The sequence below is a fragment of the Suillus paluster genome (assembly GCF_016628075.1).
Source record: "Suillus paluster strain FC165 chromosome Unknown EDB91scaffold_12, whole genome shotgun sequence".
Taxonomy (NCBI): domain Eukaryota; kingdom Fungi; phylum Basidiomycota; class Agaricomycetes; order Boletales; family Suillaceae; genus Suillus; species Suillus paluster.
The window spans coordinates 535,637-558,273 of NW_024537572.1; the positions used below are offsets into that span (position 1 = coordinate 535,637).

At 49.7% G+C, this 22,637-nt stretch overlaps 8 protein-coding genes across 8 annotated transcripts; 5 read left to right on the forward strand and 3 right to left on the reverse strand.

The window, feature by feature from the left end:
* Positions 1-3,077: 3,077 nt before the first annotated feature.
* On the forward strand, positions 3,078-4,661 carry EDB91DRAFT_1118341 (uncharacterized protein; the record flags this gene model as incomplete). Its single annotated transcript, XM_041318080.1, is given in 7 exon segments — positions 3,078-3,613; positions 3,856-3,918; positions 3,930-4,018; positions 4,073-4,142; positions 4,190-4,380; positions 4,392-4,393; positions 4,431-4,661. Coding segments are annotated over 5 exon segments (836 nt in total), but the record flags the coding sequence as incomplete, so codon positions are not given.
* Positions 4,662-5,016: 355 nt separating this feature from the next.
* On the forward strand, positions 5,017-8,004 carry EDB91DRAFT_1118346 (WD40-repeat-containing domain protein). Its single transcript, XM_041318081.1, has 10 exons — positions 5,017-5,297; positions 5,353-5,609; positions 5,658-5,727; positions 5,776-5,965; positions 6,018-6,162; positions 6,216-6,315; positions 6,367-6,489; positions 6,549-6,806; positions 6,861-7,334; positions 7,404-8,004. The coding sequence occupies exons 1-10, from the start codon at positions 5,187-5,189 to the stop codon at positions 7,653-7,655; spliced, it is 1,980 nt and encodes a 659-aa protein (XP_041179934.1). The 5' UTR covers positions 5,017-5,186; the 3' UTR covers positions 7,656-8,004.
* Positions 7,994-10,202, forward strand: EDB91DRAFT_108845 (pyridoxal phosphate-dependent transferase). Its single transcript, XM_041316438.1, has 15 exons — positions 7,994-8,204; positions 8,255-8,265; positions 8,327-8,335; positions 8,391-8,421; positions 8,475-8,560; positions 8,618-8,687; positions 8,737-8,816; positions 8,873-9,009; positions 9,067-9,128; positions 9,183-9,329; positions 9,383-9,435; positions 9,488-9,728; positions 9,789-9,885; positions 9,942-9,960; positions 10,021-10,202. Exons 1-15 carry the CDS (start codon positions 8,073-8,075, stop codon positions 10,121-10,123), a joined length of 1,278 nt encoding a protein of 425 aa, XP_041179935.1. The 5' UTR covers positions 7,994-8,072; the 3' UTR covers positions 10,124-10,202.
* EDB91DRAFT_108849 (uncharacterized protein) lies at positions 10,029-15,089 on the reverse strand. Its single transcript, XM_041316453.1, has 8 exons — positions 14,984-15,089; positions 11,901-14,932; positions 11,656-11,851; positions 11,347-11,606; positions 10,875-11,296; positions 10,797-10,822; positions 10,616-10,736; positions 10,029-10,567 (listed from the first exon to the last, which is right to left on the reverse strand). Exons 2-8 carry the CDS (start codon positions 14,915-14,917, stop codon positions 10,281-10,283), a joined length of 4,329 nt encoding a protein of 1,442 aa, XP_041179936.1. The 5' UTR covers positions 14,918-14,932; positions 14,984-15,089; the 3' UTR covers positions 10,029-10,280.
* Positions 15,090-15,114: 25 nt separating this feature from the next.
* On the reverse strand, positions 15,115-18,120 carry EDB91DRAFT_1118364 (terpenoid cyclases/protein prenyltransferase alpha-alpha toroid). The gene is made up of 11 exons (XM_041318082.1): positions 17,856-18,120; positions 17,560-17,804; positions 17,388-17,509; positions 17,237-17,333; positions 17,045-17,180; positions 16,357-16,988; positions 16,160-16,308; positions 16,002-16,107; positions 15,735-15,957; positions 15,535-15,681; positions 15,115-15,484 (listed from the first exon to the last, which is right to left on the reverse strand). The coding sequence occupies exons 1-11, from the start codon at positions 18,063-18,065 to the stop codon at positions 15,329-15,331; spliced, it is 2,223 nt and encodes a 740-aa protein (XP_041179937.1). The 5' UTR covers positions 18,066-18,120; the 3' UTR covers positions 15,115-15,328.
* Positions 18,121-18,150: 30 nt separating this feature from the next.
* On the forward strand, positions 18,151-19,946 carry EDB91DRAFT_109150 (actin family). The gene is made up of 5 exons (XM_041316685.1): positions 18,151-18,278; positions 18,335-18,609; positions 18,665-19,536; positions 19,584-19,759; positions 19,813-19,946. Exons 1-5 carry the CDS (start codon positions 18,177-18,179, stop codon positions 19,912-19,914), a joined length of 1,527 nt encoding a protein of 508 aa, XP_041179938.1. The 5' UTR covers positions 18,151-18,176; the 3' UTR covers positions 19,915-19,946.
* A 21-nt stretch (positions 19,947-19,967) lies between these two features.
* Positions 19,968-20,859, forward strand: EDB91DRAFT_1118368 (60S ribosomal protein L30). The gene is made up of 3 exons (XM_041318083.1): positions 19,968-20,266; positions 20,378-20,525; positions 20,578-20,859. Exons 1-3 carry the CDS (start codon positions 20,134-20,136, stop codon positions 20,642-20,644), a joined length of 348 nt encoding a protein of 115 aa, XP_041179939.1. The 5' UTR covers positions 19,968-20,133; the 3' UTR covers positions 20,645-20,859.
* A 168-nt stretch (positions 20,860-21,027) lies between these two features.
* EDB91DRAFT_1118370 (uncharacterized protein) lies at positions 21,028-22,535 on the reverse strand. Its single transcript, XM_041318084.1, has 4 exons — positions 22,332-22,535; positions 22,051-22,086; positions 21,874-21,997; positions 21,028-21,816 (listed from the first exon to the last, which is right to left on the reverse strand). Exons 1-4 carry the CDS (start codon positions 22,470-22,472, stop codon positions 21,260-21,262), a joined length of 858 nt encoding a protein of 285 aa, XP_041179940.1. The 5' UTR covers positions 22,473-22,535; the 3' UTR covers positions 21,028-21,259.
* Between the last annotated feature and the right edge of the window lie 102 nt (positions 22,536-22,637).

Here is a 22,637-nt window from a genome sequence, read left to right on the forward strand (position 1 = left end):
AACTACAAGTTGAAACTCCCCATTAAATATCGCATTCATCCAGTCTTCCACGTATCACTACTCACCCCACATCAAACCTCTCAACTCGTTGACCGCCCACCACAACCACATCCACCTCCGGAAATTGTTGACCAAGTCCCAGAATATGAAGCAGAGCAAATATTGCAAAGCTGCCTATACAGACGCAAGTTGCAGTATTTAGTAAAATGGAAAGGATATGCAATAGAAGAAGCAACATGGCAGTCAGAAGAAGATGTGAAGAATGCGCCGCTCATTGTAGCCGACTTTTATGCAGAAAACCCCAATGCGGTTAAATCGGCGTGTATCTCTGCTTCAATTCTGATGACCCCTGATTTCCTCGAATGGAGACAGAAAAATATACGACCATCCTACATTCGCAAGGATGCTCATCCTAGAAAGGGGGTAATGTCACGAATTCCTAATACGAACCATTTTTCATTTCTTGGGTTTCCTTCGGCTACGTCCAGTACCTGAACCTGGTCACGTGACTCCTCACTATGTCACACCTTCACCTCTTCACATATCACCCATGGTTTCTCCGATTGGCTCCCCTACTCCACAGGCTAGAACAATCTCACTTCCCAAAGAAGAACCATTCGGATCTTGGGTTTCTATTTAGTAACCGTCTTACTCATTCGCTTATATATCATGATGTCATACTTAGTCATCCGCAGTATTGTACTGACTCTTTTCTCATTGGCTGATTTCTTTCAGACTCCTATTCAATGTTATGTATAAAAGTAGGTTAGTTAGCGTAAGTACTCCTTAGACTTAACCTCTTCAGTTCTCTACTGTTGTAGTAGGCCTAGACGTTCATGCTCAATTACTATCCGTTCTCATCATCATCCCTGACCGAGTCCTAGTGGTTGTTGTCAGACTTTGCCATTCGGTGAACTCTGGTCATAACACAAGACCATCATGGATGATCTGCAGTGCTCTGCGCACTGTTGGTGTAGCTTTAGATACCATGCGTTGTTGTGGTGTAATTATCACCCGCCTCACTGTCTCTTGCCCTGAGGTCTTCGAGGCTGTTGCAAAGGACGGCTCACGCTTTCAATGCACAGAGTCTTGGGTAAAGAAGTTTGTAGCTGCAAATCTCAATTGGTCATTTTGTCGTGCAACCCTGTGCTGCACAGAAAACCCCTTCCAATGCCGATCAACTTTGTCTAGACCAATTCCTTCAGCTTAAGCTTTGACCATTCGGAACTGCACAATTTTTCATGCTTGTTTCTACGTCAACATTGACCAGACGAATATCGTGTATCAACCCACAAACACCGCTACATATGAAGAAGTTGGTTCCAAGCAAGTTGCAGTCGTCGGACAGGAGGAGAAGCGAGCATTCACTGTGGTGGTTGGCATATCTGCCTCCGGTGATGCTCTCCCATTTCAGGTCATCTACTGTGGCAAAACTACATGCTCCCTCCCCACTGAAAAGCACACCACAATTCAAGGAAGCACAACGCTTAGGCTTCAAGCTGTGTTTTTCAAATACCGACATGTACTGGTCAACGTTTGAGCTCATGTGCAACTATGTTCGTAATATCCTCGTCCCTTACTGGACAAGACAGAAGGAGCTCGTCGGTGCACCCTGATGATCAAGAATGTATCTTACACCTGGATGTTTGGTCGGTCCACAAGTCCATCCAGTTTTCGCACTTGGCTTGATCAACATTACCCATGGATCAAGTATCGCTTTGTCCCTGGCGGTTGCACTGGTATTGCCCAACCATGTGATGTTGGTGTCCAGCGGCCATTCAAGCTTGCCGTCAAATGATGTCAGCATGCTGACATCCTTGACTGAGTCTTTGTCGTTGCTGAAGAAAAATGATACCGCTGCCACCATCATTCGACTCGACACAACGTTGCCCACGCTGCGTGATAGATCATTGCACTGGCTTATCAATGGCTATCACTGCCATTAACAAGCCCGATGTTGTTAGACAAGTAAGTACACCATCCTTGTATCCCTCACCAATGGCACTGACACATTCAGGCATTTTTTCAATGCAAGGCCAGCACTTCATTCAACCTCTCCTTCAAGAGCCTTACCAGCCATGAAGCTCTTCAAGCGCTGCGTGATGTAGAGAAGAATGACGTCGAGACAGTGGGACCGAATCAAGACAGCTCAATACAAGGTTGAAAAACCTCAATCCGAGTCGGCACTAGACGAGGTTGAGCCACCATTTGCTGCATGCTGCAGATGTTGACCTTGATCCTTGTGATATTCATGTTGATGCGGTTCTACTTCACATCACATCAGGAGGGTCAGTCCCTCACGGCTATGGTACTGATGATTCTGGCAATCTGTTGGCTTGCAACGAGGCAGAAAGTTATGATCAAGAGCTTACAGCTTCTGCCACCGAGGGTGATGAAGAGATCTTTGGTCGTGGAAAGCACAGACTGCATGGAAAATACTCAGTACAAAATTTTTGGAAACATTGACCATAATTTAGGCATTTTTTTTTCATGTTTTACCGTATGTCACAATTTACCTTCGACGCTTTCAACTTTGTGTGACAGTCACACTGAAATAGCTTCGATTCGAAGGATGTGTGACGCTGTGACGAAGCTAAGTGCGTATCTCTACAGTAGTGTCATGAGAACTCATGTATCTTCCGGATATCGCATGCGTTTTGGTTTGTGGACAAGAGCCTACACGGCCATAGGGTTTGGTCAGCTATGTTACCCCAACTCATTGAAAATGCAGCGGCTAATCCTGATGCATAGGTGATTGAATGACCTTGCTACGACAAATAAGTCGTGCCCCGATTACTCCTGAAACGAGCCCTATAGTAATCTTGCTCAAGATCTGTTCCACCCTCGACAGGATGTTTTTTGAACGGCAGGAGTAGGTGTATATATTTCTCGGGATTCATCACTTCAAGTCCCTCGTCACTGTAGTCGCGCGTTATATAAGGGTTGATTTTATACCACGTGACTGACGCGTCGCGATCAAGTCTGTTTAACAAACTTTAATCTAGGAGTGCATAAAATATTATGCGCGCTCGCAAACTCTAATCTGGGAGAGTATAAATACTGTGCTCGCTGCAAAGTATCCAGTGTCCGCCATCTTCTTGCCACGCGTACCAGCTCATCTCCGCCTTTACTTGCATTCATCCATCCAACATAATGATCTCAACCGTGTTCAACGGAGCTGCTCACCTCACTATCATTGGATATCTCTCTGTCGCGCATTGCAAGGAAGTTGTTTTGGACTCCACCGTTCAGCTTATACGCGACGCGGAGAACGTCTCCGATCTTGGCGGCATTGCATTAAATTTCTGCATTTCTCCCGCAATTCTCATTTTAGCCTCCAACAAAGCCGCTCGCATATTTCTCAGTGGCATCAACAAGGAACCCGCTCCGAAGCACGCTCAACCCAGTCCACCCTTCGCCGGCGACATTTCTACCCAACCCAATGTATCATCTTCGTCAAATGTGATCGCAACTGAAGCCTCGCCAATCGCTGCATACTCAACTACACCCTACTCTCCATGGCTACATTCAACACCAATCCCAAGGCCACAACGATTCTCGCTCGATTCCGACACCACCGTGGTAGCCCACGACGACGGCTTCGTCAAGGACATCTCCGGCCATGACCCCGAAGATACCAAAGACCGTGAGGGTCATGGTAACGGAAGCACTTTCCGCGAGGTACAAATCCGCACCGCGCACTCAACTTCATCAGCTAATGTTTGAATCTCTAGGACGAACTTTCAAGCACCCTGCCTCAAGGAACGAAGGCTCTTACCCCTGGCGCCTCAGATGGACACTCGCAGCCGCTTATCTTGGTCGACACACACTGGACGTCTGCAAATCCTGACATCGCTCCTGGATCCTCCCGCCCCGTCGAAGCATCTCGGACTACGAAGCCGCCTCTAAAGCCTCCGGATACAAACTTCACGAAACGCACCACCAACGGACTCCTACCTCACCCACATACTACGCTTTCACATCAAATGTCGCACCTCGGCAAACAGAAGGTAAGTACTCATGTGCCCTGAGTACGGCGCTGATTGTAATTTGTTAGTACTACGAACCTAGAGCTTCTTGTCTGATTGCCGCGCGTGTCAGCATCGCACGCTCACACTTCAAACAAGACAATATTATGATTAGTGAGTAATTTCTCGTGTCGCCCGTACCACTTACTCATTTCATATAGGTCACCTTGAACAAGTCTACGACGAAATCCTCGTCGACCAAGCGGCCCTCGTCGACGGCTGGGCCGCTGCCATGGCGGAGCTGGGTCTCACATCAATGCTGTCACCACCACCGCTTTCGCTTCCGAACACGATCATTCCAGAAATCTCGGCTAGCACTCTTCTTCAAGGCTGACCATCACCACACTAATCACAACGGACGACATACTTCGATCTTCTACGACCAGCATCCCGAAGGTGTCCAACGACCAGCACATTTCTACACACCTAGCTTCTCCGTGGTCAGAGGTCCCCTACGACCGAATCTCGACGACGCGCACGCAACGTAACGGCCTCCTTCTGTCCCCCACGACCTGGATTTCCACTATCCAAGAAGTTGAAGGCCACCGCCCGCGCCGGTCCCGCACACACATTTACCCCAAATCTCTTCCATATCTCCCACATGTAAAGGTCTTGATTTGTTTCTTTTTCCTTGTATCACCAGTATGTACTTGACAGACAATGGACTGCCCCAGGCCGTTTCTCTTTTTACCTATGGACTCATCTCTGCTACCGACTTTTGATTTGTTTCTTTCCTTTTATCGCCGGTACTGCCCGTTTCTCTTTTGACTTAAGGACCCATGTGCGTCTCTTTTGATTTCCTTCTTCCTTTTATCGGTACTTGACAGATAACATATGGACTGTCCGTTTCTTTTATCACTTGTGGACTCGTCTTCGCATCTATGTTGCGCATTTCTTGACAATGTTCCTATATTTTCGTTCATGTACGGGATGAGTATTAGGTATAGACAACCTGTAGTTTTTGAATCCAACTCTCTTGTTTACGCTCTCAGGACACGCTTGAGGTTGCTCGAGCGCACAAGTCATTCTTCCTCTCATTAATATATTTGTGCTCAGTCCGCGACGGGGCTTTTATATTGCTCATAACGCGTCTTGCATTGCTCAGTACTCCTTGGTCCACTGTCGTGATATCAAAACACTTTCTTTTGGATCGCAGCGATGTCAGACAAACGGAGAGCAGAGATTGAAGCTAAACGCGCTAAGCTTGCAGAACTCAGAAAAGCAAGGGCAGACCGGCAACGGGCAGAAACTGAGAGACGGCAGACTGAGGCTCGTCTTTGCAACCTCTTCACAGTTCTAGCCCTCATCATTATATCTTCTCTAGGCTGGTCCTTCCAGTGGAGCTCGACGCGATGTCGACGAGCTTGTCAACCAACTTGTTGGGAGCCGTAGTGGACTAGATACCGGCGGGGAGGTTACACCTTCATCATCCCTCCCAAATACCCCGCCTCGACCAACTGCGAGTCTACTTTACGGGTCAGCGCTTTCACCGTCGGGCAGGGCGAGCAGGCAGAGTGATGTTGGTAGTGATAGAGTTAGCATGGGCACGACAATGGTGGGGATGACGGATCATGTCGAGAGGTGGGCCCCGCAGTGGTCTCTTAGATAGTACTGACGCCGTCCGTGTAGAGTGTTGACAGCACGGTTCATACCAGATCTTATAGACGTGGAGCAGGAACTGTTCGAGCTACCACAACGCGTAAGCAATCCCATCTTCTCCAGCTCTCGTCTGAAACAATACTCATAGGAACGCGTCATCTACAATAAAGAAGTCCAAACGACCGCCATCGAAACAGAGACACCCTATGTATCTGAAGAGGATATTCGACAACAGATATTGCGCGAGCGGGAGTTGGAGGCGGAGCGTATTGCGCATGACAAGGAGCTCGAGGAGGAGAGTGTACAACTCGAGAAGGAGATTGAGCAGGAGATTCGCGGTGCGTGTCCTCCTTCCCTCTTATACTTCGCAACTAAGTGGTATGATTATAGAGCTTACCGAAGAGGAACGCGCGCATATACTCAGTGCACCCGAATTCCTTGACTTCGTGGAGCAATCATCGAAGATACTACAGCGAGCATTGAACGATGGTTATGACTACATTCGTGATTATACTGTTGGCACTGAGGCAAATGGGTACGCATTGTTCTACTTTAGACGTGCTACCAGTATATCAATGGTTATTTCAGGGATGACTCGGAAGGGAAGCGCGTCAAGCGTATTTGTGCTTTCTATGATGAACGCTACGGGAAAAATCGGTCGATTACAGATGTTGATTGGTCGCCAAAGGTCTCCGACATTGTTCTAGCACGATAATTCATACTGACTGTTTTGACACAGTATCCGGAGTTGAGTGTAGCATCGTACAACAAGAATCCCGCTGCGTTGAATGAGCCCGATGGGATTGTTGCAGTATGGAACCTCCATCTACTTGACAGACCAGAGTTTGTCTTCCACTCTCAGGTCGGTGAGCATTTCCATAAGTTATATGCGTTTGTTTGACTGAGGGATATCACATCAAGTCCGATGTCCTCTCCGTTACATTCTCTCCATTCCACTCAAACTTGGTGTTTGGTGGCACATACTCAGGACAGATTCTACTATGGGACACACGATCGAAACATCTACCTGTACTCAAAACGCCCCTCTCAGCTGCTGGACATACACACCCAGTGTATGCAATGCAAATGGTCGGCACCCAGAATGCACACAATTTGATCACCAGCAGCACAGATGGCACCGTGTGCAGCTGGCTTGTTGACATGCTCGCCCAACCGCAAGTAAGCCTGTAGACCACCGAAGATTATTCGACTCCTGAATGAATTTTCCTTCAGGAAACCCTCGAGCTCATTCATGCAGGCCACAGCAAGACGGGTGAGGTCGCCATCACAACTCTGGACTTCCCCGACAACGAAACTACCACATTTTGGGTCGGCACCGAAGAAGGCAATGTATATCAGGCCAATCGGTACGATCGCGCGGGCGCAAAGGCCGGATTAAATCAGTATGATATCTACAAGGGGCACGCGGGGCCGGTCATGGGGTTGCATTTCCATCCCCTTGTAGGACCGGTGGACTTCTCAGATCTGTTTCTGACAGCGAGTGTGGATTGGACGGTCAAGCTTTGGCGTGCAAAGTCACTCGCAAAACCGTCGACTGCTGCACATGCCATTGCTCCTATCTACTCATTCGACGAGGCAGACGACTATGTCTACGATGTGAAGTGGCATCCAGCGCATCCTGCAGTGTTCGGAACGGCAGATGGCTCAGGGAGATTTGATCTTTGGAATTTAAATACGGACACGGAAGTGAGTTGCTCTGATCCGGATCGGGCATTGGTGCCGTTCACGGGACTCCGTTACTGACTTCCATTCCAGGTACCGGTTGTCTCCACGAACGTCGGCTCCGGAAGAGCTATCAACAAGTTACAATGGGACAGAAAGGACGGACGGCGCGCCGCACTCGGAGGGAGCGACGGGAAGCTGTATGTCTACGATATTGGCGACATGGCGCTTCCACGTGAATCTGAGTGGACGGATCTCCAGAAGACAGTTGCGGGCTTTATTGGGGGTGCACAGGCGAACGGAGTGGCAGACGGAGACGCGACGCGGATCGTTGCAGGGAGATGAACATGTTTTTCAATGTTCCGTGGTTGTTCCGTGCCATGTCATGGGATCAATGGCGATCTCCTCGAGTGTCGTAAGGGGATGTTCTGTTTCGCTCGCATTGATCTTCTGTATGCTATTTGCATCTTTCCCATGACACTTTAGTCTTCATGGGAACTGGGAGGACTATAGACTATGATGAATGCGAGGATGATAAGTTATATGTAAGTTTTTGACGCTGTGACTTCAAGATGGCCTGTGATATCCACGCTTGGCCAACGGCGTTCCACTGGCTTTTTGGGCAGGAAAGATGGAATTAGAGTGGGTTACACGGATTTGTTACAGGAGTGATACGACATCCGGGGAATTTTTCTGGGAAGAGAGGAACAGCGATTCCGCCCATCCCGAAGGTGTACATAGCAGCTGTTTTGTCGTGTTATCATGTTCCGAATGAGTGCCCTCCGCAACATCTCCCTTAAGCCTTCCTATATATCCTACGCAGTTGCTCGTATATTCAGCAATCCATTGACAAGACCAACTCGTAATATGTCTACAGAGTGTAAATTTGTTCAGGTGTGTCCCGTCTCAATTGTTCAAATGTCTTGGAATTCACCTCTTGGTAGGCTCCGCATAAGTGAGTTATCATCTGCTCTGCATCAGTGTACGCGACTAAAGATCGTATCTGATAATTCAAGGCTTCTGGTGTAAGTCTGGCTGTGTCTTCGCCGGCGTGGCGTGCATCTTATCTCGCGTTCTCAGCATCCCAGGGCCTATCGAGGTCACGGATGAGGTGCGTCAATCCCTGGACTCTTCCTGCATGATTCGTAACACCAAGGTTTACAGGTCCTCTACGCCAATGCACATCCATCGATGTCGCATGTGTCACCCGAATTTGCGCCAGTGTTTGGTGACTGCATTCGCATGATTAGGCAAGGACATACCGCGGGTCATCAGTGCCGCCGACAATAAGCTCACGCGTCTGCCAGACAACTTCTTTACTCAAAGGATGCGCAACCGTTCCTGATCGCTGGGTCAGGCACGCTGGGGTGGGATCAGGTACGAGTTTCGTGCTAATTTCAAGGGTGCAGACATGTTTATGGCGCAGGTCTCTGCGAATCTCGTGGAACCTGGCGAGAACGCTCTCGTCCTGCACAGCGGATATTTTGCCGATAGCTTCGCAGACTGGTAGGGACAGCATGGGGTAAGCATTGTGGTGGTTGCTCATCCTTCGTGTTCTCCAGTTTGCAGACCTATGGTGCCAATGTAGACCAAATCAAGGCTGAGATAGGTGGCGCCGTCAAGGAGGCTGATATCGAAAGTGCACTCAAAGCGAAGAAGTACAAGATCGTTACCGTGACCCACGTCGACACGTCGACAGGTTAGTGATACTTGGCGGCTGCCTGATAAGTTCCTGATGCCGCACTATCTCGAATAGCCGTTCTATCCGACATCAAAGCTATTGCAAATATCGTGCAAAGAGTTTCTCCAGATACACTGGTAATTTCTCCCGAGACTGCTCATTTCACGTACACTCATCATGGGGGACACTAGGTTGTTGTCGATGCTGTCTGCTCAGTAGCGAGCGAAGAAATTCAAATGGATGCCTGGGGCATTGACGTCATATTGACAGCCAGCCAGAAAGGTCTGGGCACGCCACCAGGTCTTAGCATCCTCGTTGCTTCTCAGAAAGCTGTCCAGGTTTGCCTTTTTCTAATACCATAGCGTGCAGCTACTCATGTGAATACCTCAAGGTGTTTGAGAACCGCTCAACGCCAGTTACGACATACTACGGCAGTTGGAAGAAGTAAGCACAGTCTATCTTTTTCATCCCTAAACAAATCCCAACCCCTGAATAGATGGCTGCCCATAATGAAAGCCTACGAGAACAACTCTGCTGCCTACTTTGCCACGCCACCCGTCAACCTCATCTATGCGTTCCACACGTCCCTCACGCAAATCATGCAGGGTTCTGTCTCACTCGAGCAACGATTCAAGCTCCACCAGGAGGCTAGCCGACGTGTCAAGAAAGCGGCAGAGGAAATCGGATTCAGGGGCGTGCCTCTCAGTGAGGACGTTCAGGCAAATGGCATGACTGCAGTGCGTACAGGACCTGATCGCTTTGCAATAGAGAGTAACTCAGAGTGATCTTGCATACAGCTTTACTTCCCCGACGGTTTCGTAGCGAGCGATATCATTCCTCGTCTGTTGAAGAAAAACGTCGTTGTCGCCGGTGGATTGCACGCTAGCATTAAAGGTCGGTAAAGTTCCCCGCGAGTTGTCTTTTCACTAACGATCATCCTGCCTCGACAGACAAATACTTCCGCATAGGGTGCGTTGTTTCCTGCCTGTGAAACCTTCATGATGTGCTGTAACTGACTTTCTCTCCCAGGCACATGGGGGTTTCTGTCGTTGACCCTAATCGTGGTGACATCGACAAGATTATCAGTGCCGTGAAGGAGACGTTTGCAGAAGCCAAGGCTAGTAAGCAGTAGGAACCAGAGTGAAATGATTTCGTGTGGCATGTGCGATACATTGGATAGAGTACATAAGCATCCCAATTTCATTTGTCAATCATGACCAGCAGGTTATGAGGTGATTTGATACCCAAAAAAGACTCATGGATGTACTTAGTGATCACAGAAGGAGACATTATGCAGCGGCCACAACCTCACGATACTGTCCTTCTCCGCCCATACCGTCGTACCACTCTTTCCCGGATGTAGTTGGGGCGATGTATCCCGCCCTGATGACAAAGTCACCAAAGTGCTCACCCTGGAGCCGCTCGAGCGCATATCGCTTGATCATAGGTTTAAGGATGGCGAGAATCTCGGGTTCCGATACTGTTTCCCGGTAAATCTTGTTCAGGCGCTGGCCATAGTATCCGCCACCGAGAAGCATGGAATAGGATCCAGGTGCTTTACCAACGAAGGCAATCTCTGTGGAGATGTTAAGCGAGGATTTTATGTAGGAAGCGAGTGTCATACCAGCGACATATGGTCGTGCGCAGCCGTTGGGGCAACCAGTCATCCGCATAACAATGGAATCGTTGCGAAGGCCATTCTCCTCGCAGATTTTCTCGACCTTGTCAATGAGTACTGGTAGATACTAGAAAACGTTATGATGAGATGAATTTTTGATTATGAAGTGTACGAAGTCGCTACTCACACGTTCGGACTCAGCCATTGCGAGACCTGGATGTATGCTCATGTTAAAAACTATAGTCGTAGGTGCGAATCAGCTTACCGCACGTCGGGAAGGCCACACAAGCTGACGAGGACAGTCGTAAACCGGTGTGGTTCAGGTTGTCCAGCTTGTATTTGGCGAGTATTCTCTTGATCTCTGGCACGTCTTCCGTAGCGATTTCGGAGATCATCAAATGCTGATTCGCGGTCAGACGGAACGTGCCCTTATGAATCTTGGCGATCTCGCGAAGACCAGCTTTAAAGTCGCGTCCAGGTTCGTCCTGAATGCGCCCGTTCTCAATGAAGAGCATGACATGATGCCTGCCGTCGTCTCCCGTTGACCAGCCAAAGTCGTCAATGTTGCGGTCAAACGTGAATGATCGTGCTGGGGCCAATGGATAACCGAGTCGACTCTCAACCTCCGCTTTGAAAATATCCAGCCCCATCCGGTCAATGGTGTATTTCAATCGAGCGTTTTTGCGACTGAAGACACTAGTCAGGACGAGGGAGTGTGGAACGCTTGGGCGACTTACTCTGCACGATTTCCGTTGTCTCGCTGCGTAAGCATAACCTTTTCTGCTACGATAGGACCTTGTTCAACAGTGCAGAAACCGATGACGTCCGCAGTTCGAGGGTACGTTTTCTTATTGCCGTGAGTTACTCCCATGCCACCACCGATAGTAACATTGAAGCCAGCCAATTCTCCCTGCTCATCGACAATGGCAATGAAGCCCAGGTCGTTTGCAAAGACATCGACGTCATTAGTGGGCGGTACCGCAACCGCGACTTTGAACTGTCGCAAGGTGAGGAGCAGCTTGAAACGAAGGCGCGACTAAGCATACCTTTCGTGGAAGATAAAACTCGCCGTAGAGCGGCTCAAAGTCCTTGACCGCCTCGCCAGCAACCAATTTCTTGTCCAACCAAATCTCGTGATATGCCGTTGTTCTAGGTAACAAGTGAGCACTGACAAGCTTCGCGAAGTTGTAGACCTGTGCATGAAGTCGGGACAAGGTAGGAATGGCGGAACAGATAACATTCCTAAGGCGAACGATGAGCGAGAAACATCACCACAAGACGCAGAACTCACCGATTGACGTCACCGCATGCTGCCAAAGTATCCAACAAGACTTTGTTGATCTCCTGAATGGAAGGCTTTAAGTGGCGCTTGATAACACCATGGAACTGGAATGTAGCTCTTGTGGTGATCTTGAATGTCCCATTGCCATGCTCATCAGCGATCTGGTCCATCTGCAGCCACTGCTCAGACGTGCAAACACCACCGGGCGTGCGGACGCGAATCATGAAGCTGAACGCAGGCTCGACACCTTGAGCTTGACGCTCGTCACGGATGTCGCGGTCATCTTGCTGGTAGATACCGTGGAACTTCGTGAGTTGGGTGTCACTGGGATCGAGGGCGCCCGTGCTGGTATCCTCGAGACCCTCTGCAATCGTGCCTCGAAGGTAGCCCGATGCCGCCTTGATATGCTCATTTGTGATTGGGTCGGGCTCAGCTTCTTTCACTTCAATGCTGTCGACACCGAACGTCTTCCACACAAGTGGCTCCCACACTTTGTACCCGGTATCCGGCCCATCTGCATCCTGATCGTCAGCAAGCCCAATATCCGCGAAGCGTTCTCCTCCTAGCTGCTCCAAGCGAGCATCAAGGTCCTTGACAGGCTTGTTGTAGTAGTGGGCATCTTCTGGGCGTGGCCAGTAGTGGCTGTCACCAAGGCCGAAGACCGAATATCGAAGGTTCGAGAAAGGCTTCTCTCCACGAAGAGCAGCGGCGTTGAGCGCCTTGAATAAAGTCCGCCCGTTCTGTGGGGGCTCACCCTGGCCTGCCACAGATGTGACGAAGGCCACGTACTCCTCTTGAGCGAGGTTATCGATAGACATAGAGTCGATGGTGCCAATGGATGTCGACAAGCCTCTGGCTTTACCGCGGTTGGCCAATCGCTTCGCAAACTTCTCTGCGGTGCCACCATCCGAGGCATACAGCACTACCAACGGTGGCGCATCAAGCGAAACAACCAAGTCATCATACGCTTGCTGTGCCTTCTTCCTCCTCGCCTCCTTTACATTCTCACCCAAGCTGCTCACTACTTCTGTGGCGAGCTCGGGCTTGGAGCGCACGAGCTGCGAGATATGGTTCTGTCTGTCGAGGAACTGCTGCAGGTCATTCTTTACAGCGTCCGAGTCAAGCGTGAATGGCTCTTTGCCTTGTGCTTCCTTAACGGGGTCCCAGCGATAAAGTGGCCAGTACCCAGCGTCGACAGCGAGCTTGGTCTCCTTCAACACCTCAAGTGCTGGTGCGTCCTCATGTTGGTAAGGCAGGTATGCAAGCACGACACTGGGGCCCTTGTGCCTGTCCGCCTCCATGACTGCTTGCAGTACTTGAGCATACGAGGAATACACGGCAACGCTCGCCACGTAGACATCGCCATGGTTCATTGCATACAGACCAGCATCTTGCTTACGACGGTGTGGATCAGTGGAGTTGCGGGATGTATAAGGAAGGGTATCGATGATGAGAATGTTGATATCGAGACCGGACGCAATGGCGTGGTGCAGACCAGAGGCGCCAAGATCGTAAGACCAGGCGTCTGAGCCAATGATCCATCTTGAGCGTGCGGGGATGTGTGCGCGGAGTGCAAGAATGCGGTCGACAATAGGACTTGAGAGCTTTGAAGACTCGAGCGCGGTGATGAGCTCCTTGCCCATTGAGCGACTCTTGATAGCGTCATCCTTGACGAGAATCCACTGGCTGGAAAGTTTGTGCAGCTCAGGGCTGATCTCCTTGACCTCCAGTAGCTGCTGCACAGAACGAACGAGTTCATGTCGCTGATCGAGTTGTCCCCGAACGCGACCCAGCGCAAACTCTGGGCTGGTGGCAATAACACCTTGTTGAGGCACCAAGGCAGGCGAATTGGAAACCTCGAGGCGCTCGCCGAAGACGTGAGACAAGATCTTCGTATAAGAAGACTCGTGCTTGGGTATGTGTGGCAACTGTAGCGAGAGAAGCGAGGAGGCACTGACACCTCCAAGTTGAAGCGGAGTCGAAGAGGGAGCTGCCTGGAATAGTTTCACAATTGCGGGGGAAATCAATTGCGCAGGGTCACTAAAGTATACGCTCTGGATGTGAGGTCGCTGCTCTCCTACACGCTGTTGAATTGCATCGACAAGTTCAAGATACAAAGGTGTCCACTTCGTATTCCAGCGGTGGAGCTGCTCCAGGATGACGACACGTGATGCAGATGGTGGAATGACATCGAGTATGCGGGATGGGGGTAGGGGAGCGAGCAAGCTGACTGAGACAACTGACACTCCGTCAATATCCACAGAAGGGATATCACCCAGAGCAAAGATGACAGTGTGGGGTTCACTGGAGCCATGTACCTGGAGCGGAGGGCATGCGCGACGAGTGCGAACGACCGTAGAAAGCGCTGCACACTCGTAAAGCTTGAAAAGCTCTAAGCCAGGGGACACTATGGTCGTGGAATTGCCGTTGACACCGTTGGTGCCATTTACACCGTTCGCATGACCATTGTGCCCGTTCACTCCGTTGGTCGACGCAGGCTTCTCGGAGAGAAGGAAAGGCTGCACGTCACTCTCTGCTATCTCCTCCGCTAAATCACCGAATCCCTCATAGAAGACATGCACGACCGCCTTCTTCTCGGTCCGCGCCAAACGAGATGCCAGGAGTGAATGATCATGTGCTTGTTGTGCAGTTCTAGAGACGAGGAAGAAAGGGACGGCGGAACGGAGCAGAAGGACGTCAGACAGGTCATCTTTCACTGCAAGATGTAGGACGAGGGGAAGTGATGAAAGTTCAGGAGCATCAAGGACAAGCCTGATTACGGTGTGCGCCGTTGCTGAAGAGGTAAATGAGATGAGCCCGGCACTCGATCCGTTTCTGAGTAATGTCGACCCTGGATCGCCGCCTAAGGGCACCGACAGGATTGTCGCACGCCGAATAGATGTCGCAGAGAGCGAATTATATGTTTTTGAGAACTGCGAGGTCGATGGAGCGGTAGGCTGGGAATCTACGATGGTATCCGAAGCCAGATAAGCTATCCGGGCTACAATAGAGGTGGCGCTCGACATGATGGCAAGCGTCGACTGTAAGACATAGTTAACATACAAAAAGCCAGCGGGAGAAGGATAACTTACCTTGACTGCAAACCGAGTGGAGGGAGAAAACTCAGAAGAGGCGACGAAAACCTCATAATATTCCTGCTGGATTCAAAAGGATGACAGCAAAAGCACATCATTTGTTTGGGTGCAAACTTGAATTCGGAATTCGCGGCGTGACCTCCTTACAAAGAATAGTACTAGCGCGTGTCCAAAAGCAAAAATATCATTCAAAACTAGATACTAGATAAACAAGGTGCGGGTATAAGCATGCGAGTGGAGAGTCCATCTCACGAGAGCGGAACAGGGAGAGCGGAACAGGGAGAGCGAGCGGAAAGGAGTGGACTCCCTGCTGGGGTCCCAGATCGAGTAGCGAGCGCCACATCACAGAAATTTAGTGGCCTGCTCGCCTTGCTCCTTCAAGTAGTGATGCGCACGTCCAAGCATCCAAATGGGGAACGAAAACTTGAAGTTCGGGTATGAAATGGCGCAATTCTTGTTGAATACTCCCTCGATCGCCTCCTGCGGCCATGATCCATCCTGCGCTATGGCATAAGCTTCTGAAGACCGCCGTGACATTGTAAACTTACAGGTAACTGCCTATCCATGACCAACCGGACAGCCTTTCGAATAGGCTCGGGATCGGGATATTTCGCGTACATGAGCGCCATGGCTGCCCAACAGGTCTGCACGACCTGGGAGTTTTCGTGCTGTATCCAGGCGACCTTTTCGCATGACTACACGGAATAAATTGAGAACCAGTCCCGGATGTAAATTTGGATGCACTAACTTTATAACTTTCGCCCCAACCACCATCTACTCTTTGCCACGAGAGAAGGAATTCACATGCCCGTCGTACGTGAGAGCTGTTTGAGTAATTCTCTCCTACCAATGAAAGACTCTCAAGAGCAAACTGCGTTGCGTATGTGAAGCAGATTCCCCACGAGCCGACCCAGCCGCCTTCGGCTTTTTGAGCATTGTGTAAGAACTTGATGGCACCCTTGATAGTTTTTCTGAAATGATGTTAGGGCGGTAAACCGAAAGGTGCTTCACTCACTCAATGTCAGCAGACCGGTAGTTAGGGTAATGCTTCCTGAAGATGGACAACGACGTAATGACCGAGGTTGTGCACTCTGGATAACAGAACTCGATCATGATATCACCTGAAACTCGTCATTTGGATAAAATGAGGGGTTATTAAGCTGAACGACTGACCGAAAACTTCTGCAGGGTTCAGCCATTCGAGCCACTTGGGACCCCTGACCAACTCGTAACTGGCAAAACCGCCATTCGGATTCTGCATAGTCAGCATGACGTCCACAGCATCAAACAATCGGTCGTCTGAGATGATCTTCTCCGAACCTCTGTCAGAATCATCAGTGGCAGTACCAATAAATCATAATAATACTAACTCGACTTGGTTTTGCAGATATAGGACCGCCTTCAGCCCCTCGCCGGTACAATCACTCACCGTATACCCCTGTTCTTTGGTGCTAAATGGCCAAGCACCCTTCGTGGTGTGACGGTATGACGTCTCATAATGCTTCGGGTTCTCCCTGATCTGACAAACATCCAACCACCCAAGCGCTCTCGACAAACTCTCCTTATTCACCTCCTCCTTCGCGAGGCCGGTCTCAACGAGTGCCTGCGTGATGAAGCCGATATCCCACAGCTGGCTCCCATTCGTCCCACACATCATCATGCCTTCCTGGCCAAGCCACATAAAATCGGCGCGTTTGATTGCGTGCTGCTTGTACGCTTCACTGTCGGGGCCTTCCACATGAGCACGGCAGATGAGGTTCATCATTTTGGAGACGGGCCCGAGGGTCTGGTACTCGGTGTTCTCGTCTTCGAGGATGACGAGGTGGTACGCGCGTTTGAGAGCTGCCCGGCGGAGGGGAGGAATTGCGCAGCCCTCGTATATTGAAAGAAGAGAGTTCATAACATCCAGAATATTGGTATGAGGCGAATATAGGTCTGCTGTGCACACGTTATTACGTTGTGAGGGCCAGTGGATCTGGTAATAGTTAGTTGGGTATAGTTCCTACAAGCCGAACTGTCAGTGGACACAATGTAAGATTCAGTAGTAGCAGTTCTCGCCTCTCGGAGTGCTCGTATCAAGTCATTTTCCTCCATTTTAAATCGGATACCGTAGAGATAGCTCATCGGCACATAAACAGTCCGGGTATGTATCCACCAGCGATGAGGATGGAAAGGCAGCCAGTCAGGAAGGAGCCTTGCAGAAAATGGAGATGTTAGTCCAAGTGCCAAAATGAATCCTTGTAAACGAACCAAAGCTCCGCAGGGACAGGGTTCAAACCGGCCCAATCATACACGTTCAAAATTGCGAGCCAGAACTTGCCCCAAGCAGGAGCACCTGTGGCTCCTCCTACGCTTGAAGAATTAGTCAATACCCGTCGATAGAGACAAAGAATGAGCGCACCAAGTTTGTGCAATGTGTCACGAGCCTTTACAGTAGCCGGGTGGTCAGCCTGCACACCAAGAATCCGAAGAGCAGCGTAGTTCAACGCTGTCCCAAAAACAGTTGAATGCCCTTCAATGTGTCTGCGTGGAGTTGTAACAGGGCGAGTAGCAGATTCCGTGTTATAACTCACATTCCCCAACCGCCGTCTTCTGGGTTAACATGATTCAAAAGGTAGCGAATCATCTCCAGACGCTCCTCCTCCTTGAAGCTCATACCGGTCACATATGACCCAATGATGAGACCAGGTAGAAGGAACATGGGGCCACCGTACTCACCCGCCCAATGTCCATCATGAGACTGAAGGTGCTTGTAGAATGTATACCCGTTGCGGGCAGCATCCAGTGCATCCTTCGGCTTAGGAAGGTTGGGCAAGTTCTATTCGGCACTGAGCGCGTTCACGAGCGAAAACTTGGACAATGCACATACCAGTGGGATCCCGATCCAGTACTTGTCTACATCATTCTGAGGCCACTTCTCGCACTCCTCGTCTGTTTGGAGGTAGTGCCAAGTGTGCCTTCCTCCGTCATTTACGAGCAACCTCCAGTGGCTGTAGTCTGTGAAGGGCTTTGTTCCAGACTCTGGGATATCGAGCGGGGGCCACAGCACAGAAACTTGGGCCTCTGTTGGCATGTACATTATTTCTAAAGAATAAGAGAGAAAATCATGCAGTGTAAAGCGGTGACCAATGATTAGTTACCTGATGTAAACAACGCGTCCACAACACAATCACATTTCTGGTGTTCCACGATGGTCAGTTTCCGAGACTCGTCTGTCGTCATCATCGAGTCCGGCAGAACACTCATCAGAGCAGGCCTTGGCTTGCACGATCTCCTCAAGGCGCCGTCTGTCGTTCGTATAGTTCATTTTCGTGTCTGAGATCCCATATATGATACAGGCTGTGACAGGAAATACAAGCTCGCGTCGGTCTGCGACGCAATCCCAGTGATGCAAATGGCACATCCTCACTAAGACCAGGCGAGACCAGCGAGAATTTGCGCCCTTCTGCATCCAGCAGTCGCGCGTCGTCCTTGCCTTGTCAGCCTAGTCCCTCGGCAAAAGTTCATGACTATCTCGTCGGCCCACAACTAGACGAAGCTCTCGAAGCTGGCCAAGATATCATTGTATCATGGCCATTTGCAGATGGTGATGTTCGTGATTGGACTCAAGCGGAGGCACTTTGGTTCGTCTGTAATTCTAACATGGCGTCCTCACCTCAAACTCATTGTGTGACCAAGGAAACATGTTCTATTCAAGATACTTCAACTCAAGCGAACTCAGAACGAGTCTCCCGTTATGCTGTCTATGCCAGCAGGCCTCTTTCGAGAGTCTTCAGAACGCATATGCCAGATCTTTTTTGAGCGTTTCAATGTCGCAGGCTTCGGTCTCCTTGACCGCCCCATGGCCCAGCTCTATGCTGCTGGGCAGCTCAACGGGGTTGTGGTTGATATTGGGCATGAAATAACCGACATCACTCCAATTTACGATGGATTCATCATGCATAACGCTCGCTCGTCTACGCCTCTAGGTATCAGAGACTGTCAGGTTTACCTCGCCAACCTCCTTCGCTCCAACCAGTCAGTCATGGCAGCTGCATCACCTCTGGATAACCCAAGCGACCCGGAGGTCACCCAGAGATTCATCGAGGACTTTGTCAAGTATATTTGGGCGGAGGGTCTTGTCCGCGTTCCTTCAGATGGGCAAACAGCAGAGATACCAGAAGATGAAGGAGTCACGGATATAGCAGCAGTCCTCGTTGCTGGCAAGGAAAAAGCCGTCATCGAAACGGGGATGAAAAAAAAGCTGACTGCGAAGGCTTCTGCTGCGGAGCAAGCTCGCGCGAGGGAGATTGAGGCACTTGACCTTGTCACTGTGGAGTTCCGCGACCGCTCTATCACTCTGGGTAAAGAGCGACATCGATTTTGCGAGCCTCTCTTTGACCCTACGCTATTGAACGGGTTGCCTGTTGAGCGTGCGGATCCTTATGAAGGGAGAATATTGCCCTTGCAGGAGGCTGTTGCATTTTCCGTTCGCCAAACAGACGTCACCCAAAGGCAATATATTTGGCAAGGATTGTTTGTTAATGGCGACCTCACTAACCACGTAAAAGGTGTGTGACCATGTATCACTAGTAAACTTGGAAATAATCGTGCAAAGGCATCGGAGCTGCACTGCAATCGCGATTAGCGCCTTTCATTCTTAGCACTCCCGACCAGGCAACTGAAGTTCAGCCGCGGTCAATCCGAGTACTGAACGTGCCAGAATACTTTGCTGAATACCGAGAAAAAGGAGATGGCCTCGCGGCTTTCCTTGGCACTAGCATTGTTGCGAAGGTGTGTGTATCGCTGAACGCGCTCAAGGTCTTTTTGTTGATGAACTCCCTTAGATCGCGTTCAATGAGTCGCACGGGAAGAATTTTGTGTCGAAGACAGATTATAATGAGAAGGGGCCACGCGCTGTTCTAGAAATGTCTCCAGCCTCGTTGTAACGATTCTCTTTTACTATGTTTTTCTGCAGTTCTGAGGGCTCTAAGAGTGTGATGTGAAAATTTGACCCCTTGAATGGGGGTTGTCGTGTCGGAGTTGAAACGGATTTGGCTAGAACTGTACAGTTCATCACGAACCTTGTGAAAGTTAGATTGTCATATCCAAAAGCCGCCCGCCGTCATCAAGCTCCTCAAGACTCCCCGACACCAAAAAATACATCAATGGCCCCCTCCAAGAAGTCCAAGGCAGCCAAGTCGTCCGAGTCTATCTCGTCTCGTCTTACGCTTGTCGTCAAGTCGGGGAAGTACACTCTTGGTTACAAATCTGCCCTCAAGCAGATGCGTAGCGGCAAAGGTGAGCACTCTTTCGCACTCACGGGGACTGGAGCGTGAGGCTGAGAAGGTCCCTTGTGCTGACGATAATTTTGCTTTGTGTTTTGTCCTCTTCGCACCTGCGATTGTTTAGCTAAGCTCGTTCTGATTGCTGGTAACTGCCCACCACTGCGCAAATCTGAGCTCGAGTACTATGCCATGTTGTCGAAGACGACCGTGCACCACTTCTCTGGCACCAACGTCGCACTCGGCACTGCTGCCGGAAAGCTTTTCCGTGTTGGGTGAGTAGACTCATATTTTTGTCTGTTACTCAAGCTAAACGGATCCTCTCAGTGTCATGACTGTCACCGATCCTGGAGACTCTGATCTCCTCAGCTTCGCAGAGGGAAACGCTGCATAAACTCAAAATTGCGATGAGATGCCGGGAGCATAGGCTCATGTGCTTCATTATAGCCGTACTTCGCGCATGAGCATAGTAGCCCTTACTTATGTTTACTACCTGACGTTATGCTTCATGCAATGTAAGGACGCTGAAATGTCCTCAGCGGATATGATATATCCTGTCTTCTTGTCTACCCAAACGTCGAAGGAACAAGTCCAGCTCACAAACCTCCCTATCCATGAGTGAATCAGAAGTGTATGTCGGTGGTCATGTCCGTAAAGTTCGAACATTACTATCCAGTGTCAGGACGGTCAAACTCTGACGGAAACGATATTCAATCAGTAGGTAGTAAATGACTCGCGGAAACCTGGTCCGAGAACTCAAGCTGACGGACCCCAGAGTGCGAAACGAACTTCTTGTGTGTGTGATAAGTTGAACTGTCCGCAGCGAGGGCAGTATTGCACTGTTGATTATCGATTATTTGCAGTATATAATGTACCGATGCCTGGCAGTACACGACAGCGACGACGACCGACCAACCATCATCCGAAGCTCTCCGACATCTCTCGCCGATCGCTACATTCGGACTTCGCAAGACCCAAAACCTCCCAAAACTATACTTTTCATCAAGATTCAAGCATGTAGCCTATCCGATCCATCAACCACTCCATCTTTTGCAAGCTCCCCGAACTTCTGCTCGAAGATAGACATGCCTATAGTCGTAGAAACGAGGTCATCGCGCGGGGGAGGGTGAGGCATTGATTGAGGGCACGAGAGTCGTTGATTCTCATTCAATGACAACGGCTTTATTCGCACGTCAAGGACAAGTTCCTTCGACTGCTGGAGCGAGCTTGCAGGGCAGACGAGATTGTCGAGTGGAATAATGTGATTTCCATCTCTGTCATCCTCGTCCGGTGCATCTAGTCTTCTCCATTTTCGGGAAATTGGTTCGACAAGTGGTCCGCACGGTTTGTGACGTGGCAGTGAGATGACAGGAGCGGTGAAATACCAGTGATACAGTTCGTGATGTGACGGTAATGGTGGGGGATGAGTCACGACCCGTGGTGTTGGTAGCGCAGTCGGAACAAGCCTTTCGAATGCCCGAGTCACACGCCTATTGATGAGATCCTTGTGATCAATCTCGAAGTGGGACTCAAGCTGAGATGCTCGTGAAAATCCTTGTTCACAATCTGAGAAAATATCAAACTGAAAATGAAACAGATTACTGTCTTTGGAGCAAGGCTTACCTTGGATTGGACAACTGATCATGAGGCGAGACAGGTGACTTAGATTCACATGTGCTTTGAGTGCATCTTTTGTGGCATGCAGACGACCTGCACATCTCAAATATTGGCATTGGTACTGTCCTTCCTTCAAGGAATTTAAGCAAAATAAGGTCAGTTGCAAATGAAGAAAAAACTCACTATGTTGGCTATGCAATCACAGTGTCTTAATGTATGCTGTGTGATAGGTAGGCAGACATTAGTGACCAGTGATGAAGGATGAGGTAGATGATAAGGGTAAGGTGAGTTGATACTCACTCCAGGAGCACTCTAGAAAACCTTCAGCATGACCACTGTTGACTCTACAGCAAAGTGTTACAGCTGAAGGTTTACTACAGTACCCCTGGAGATGAGTACACCATCACCAGAACATCTACTAGTATCTACATCTACAGTAGATAAAGGGAGCTAATCTAATTCACCTTGGTCAAATTATAACAGCTGTTGAGTACAGCTGAGCACCCTTCCCACTCACATGGCAGGGGCTTGATTACTTGATGAGCAATATTAGAGATTTCATGAGGGGAAAGGAGAAGACCTGAGGGCCCAGCAACCTCAGACATCTAACAGAAGATTGATGGTGGAAATGGGTTGAACAATTGTTGGTGTTCGTTGACAAATGAATGATCCACAGGAATAAATAAAGGTAAACATATGTATGACATCCTCGTCAGCCAGATATGATGACTAATGTCTTCGCCACTTGCCCTTGAAGACTTGGCCTGAGT

Excerpts from the sequence above, each read along its gene's own strand:
- EDB91DRAFT_108845 (XM_041316438.1), top strand. The coding sequence starts at position 8,073 with ATGTTCCGAATGAGTGCCCTCCGCAACATCTCCCTTAAGCCTTCCTAT. Across the intron at positions 8,817-8,872 it reads GCCGATAGCTTCGCAGACTG|TTTGCAGACCTATGGTGCCA; the intron begins GTAGGGACAGCA and ends CGTGTTCTCCAG. Across the intron at positions 9,010-9,066 it reads CCACGTCGACACGTCGACAG|CCGTTCTATCCGACATCAAA; the intron begins GTTAGTGATACT and ends TATCTCGAATAG.
- EDB91DRAFT_1118364 (XM_041318082.1), bottom strand. The coding sequence starts at position 18,065 with ATGTACATGCCAACAGAGGCCCAAGTTTCTGTGCTGTGGCCCCCGCTC. Across the intron at positions 17,181-17,236 it reads CCTGTCCCTGCGGAGCTTTG|GCTCCTTCCTGACTGGCTGC; the intron begins GTTCGTTTACAA and ends ATTTTCTGCAAG. Across the intron at positions 16,989-17,044 it reads TGATACGAGCACTCCGAGAG|GAACTATACCCAACTAACTA; the intron begins GCGAGAACTGCT and ends TTCGGCTTGTAG.
- EDB91DRAFT_1118370 (XM_041318084.1), bottom strand. The coding sequence starts at position 22,472 with ATGTCTGAGGTTGCTGGGCCCTCAGGTCTTCTCCTTTCCCCTCATGAA. Across the intron at positions 22,087-22,331 it reads GCTGTTATAATTTGACCAAG|CATACATTAAGACACTGTGA; the intron begins GTGAATTAGATT and ends CCTATCACACAG. Across the intron at positions 21,817-21,873 it reads GATCAGTTGTCCAATCCAAG|ATTGTGAACAAGGATTTTCA; the intron begins GTAAGCCTTGCT and ends ATATTTTCTCAG.
- EDB91DRAFT_1118346 (XM_041318081.1), top strand. The coding sequence starts at position 5,187 with ATGTCAGACAAACGGAGAGCAGAGATTGAAGCTAAACGCGCTAAGCTT. Across the intron at positions 6,807-6,860 it reads ACATGCTCGCCCAACCGCAA|GAAACCCTCGAGCTCATTCA; the intron begins GTAAGCCTGTAG and ends ATTTTCCTTCAG. Across the intron at positions 7,335-7,403 it reads ATTTAAATACGGACACGGAA|GTACCGGTTGTCTCCACGAA; the intron begins GTGAGTTGCTCT and ends CTTCCATTCCAG.
- EDB91DRAFT_109150 (XM_041316685.1), top strand. The coding sequence starts at position 18,177 with ATGGTCAGTTTCCGAGACTCGTCTGTCGTCATCATCGAGTCCGGCAGA. Across the intron at positions 18,279-18,334 it reads TCCTCAAGGCGCCGTCTGTC|GAAATACAAGCTCGCGTCGG; the intron begins GTTCGTATAGTT and ends AGGCTGTGACAG. Across the intron at positions 19,760-19,812 it reads GCACTAGCATTGTTGCGAAG|ATCGCGTTCAATGAGTCGCA; the intron begins GTGTGTGTATCG and ends GAACTCCCTTAG.
- EDB91DRAFT_1118368 (XM_041318083.1), top strand. The coding sequence starts at position 20,134 with ATGGCCCCCTCCAAGAAGTCCAAGGCAGCCAAGTCGTCCGAGTCTATC. Across the intron at positions 20,267-20,377 it reads GCAGATGCGTAGCGGCAAAG|CTAAGCTCGTTCTGATTGCT; the intron begins GTGAGCACTCTT and ends GCGATTGTTTAG. Across the intron at positions 20,526-20,577 it reads GGAAAGCTTTTCCGTGTTGG|TGTCATGACTGTCACCGATC; the intron begins GTGAGTAGACTC and ends GGATCCTCTCAG.
- EDB91DRAFT_108849 (XM_041316453.1), bottom strand. The coding sequence starts at position 14,917 with ATGTCGAGCGCCACCTCTATTGTAGCCCGGATAGCTTATCTGGCTTCG. Across the intron at positions 11,852-11,900 it reads GCATGCGGTGACGTCAATCG|GAATGTTATCTGTTCCGCCA; the intron begins GTGAGTTCTGCG and ends CGTTCGCCTTAG. Across the intron at positions 10,823-10,874 it reads TGTGGCCTTCCCGACGTGCG|GTCTCGCAATGGCTGAGTCC; the intron begins GTAAGCTGATTC and ends GCATACATCCAG.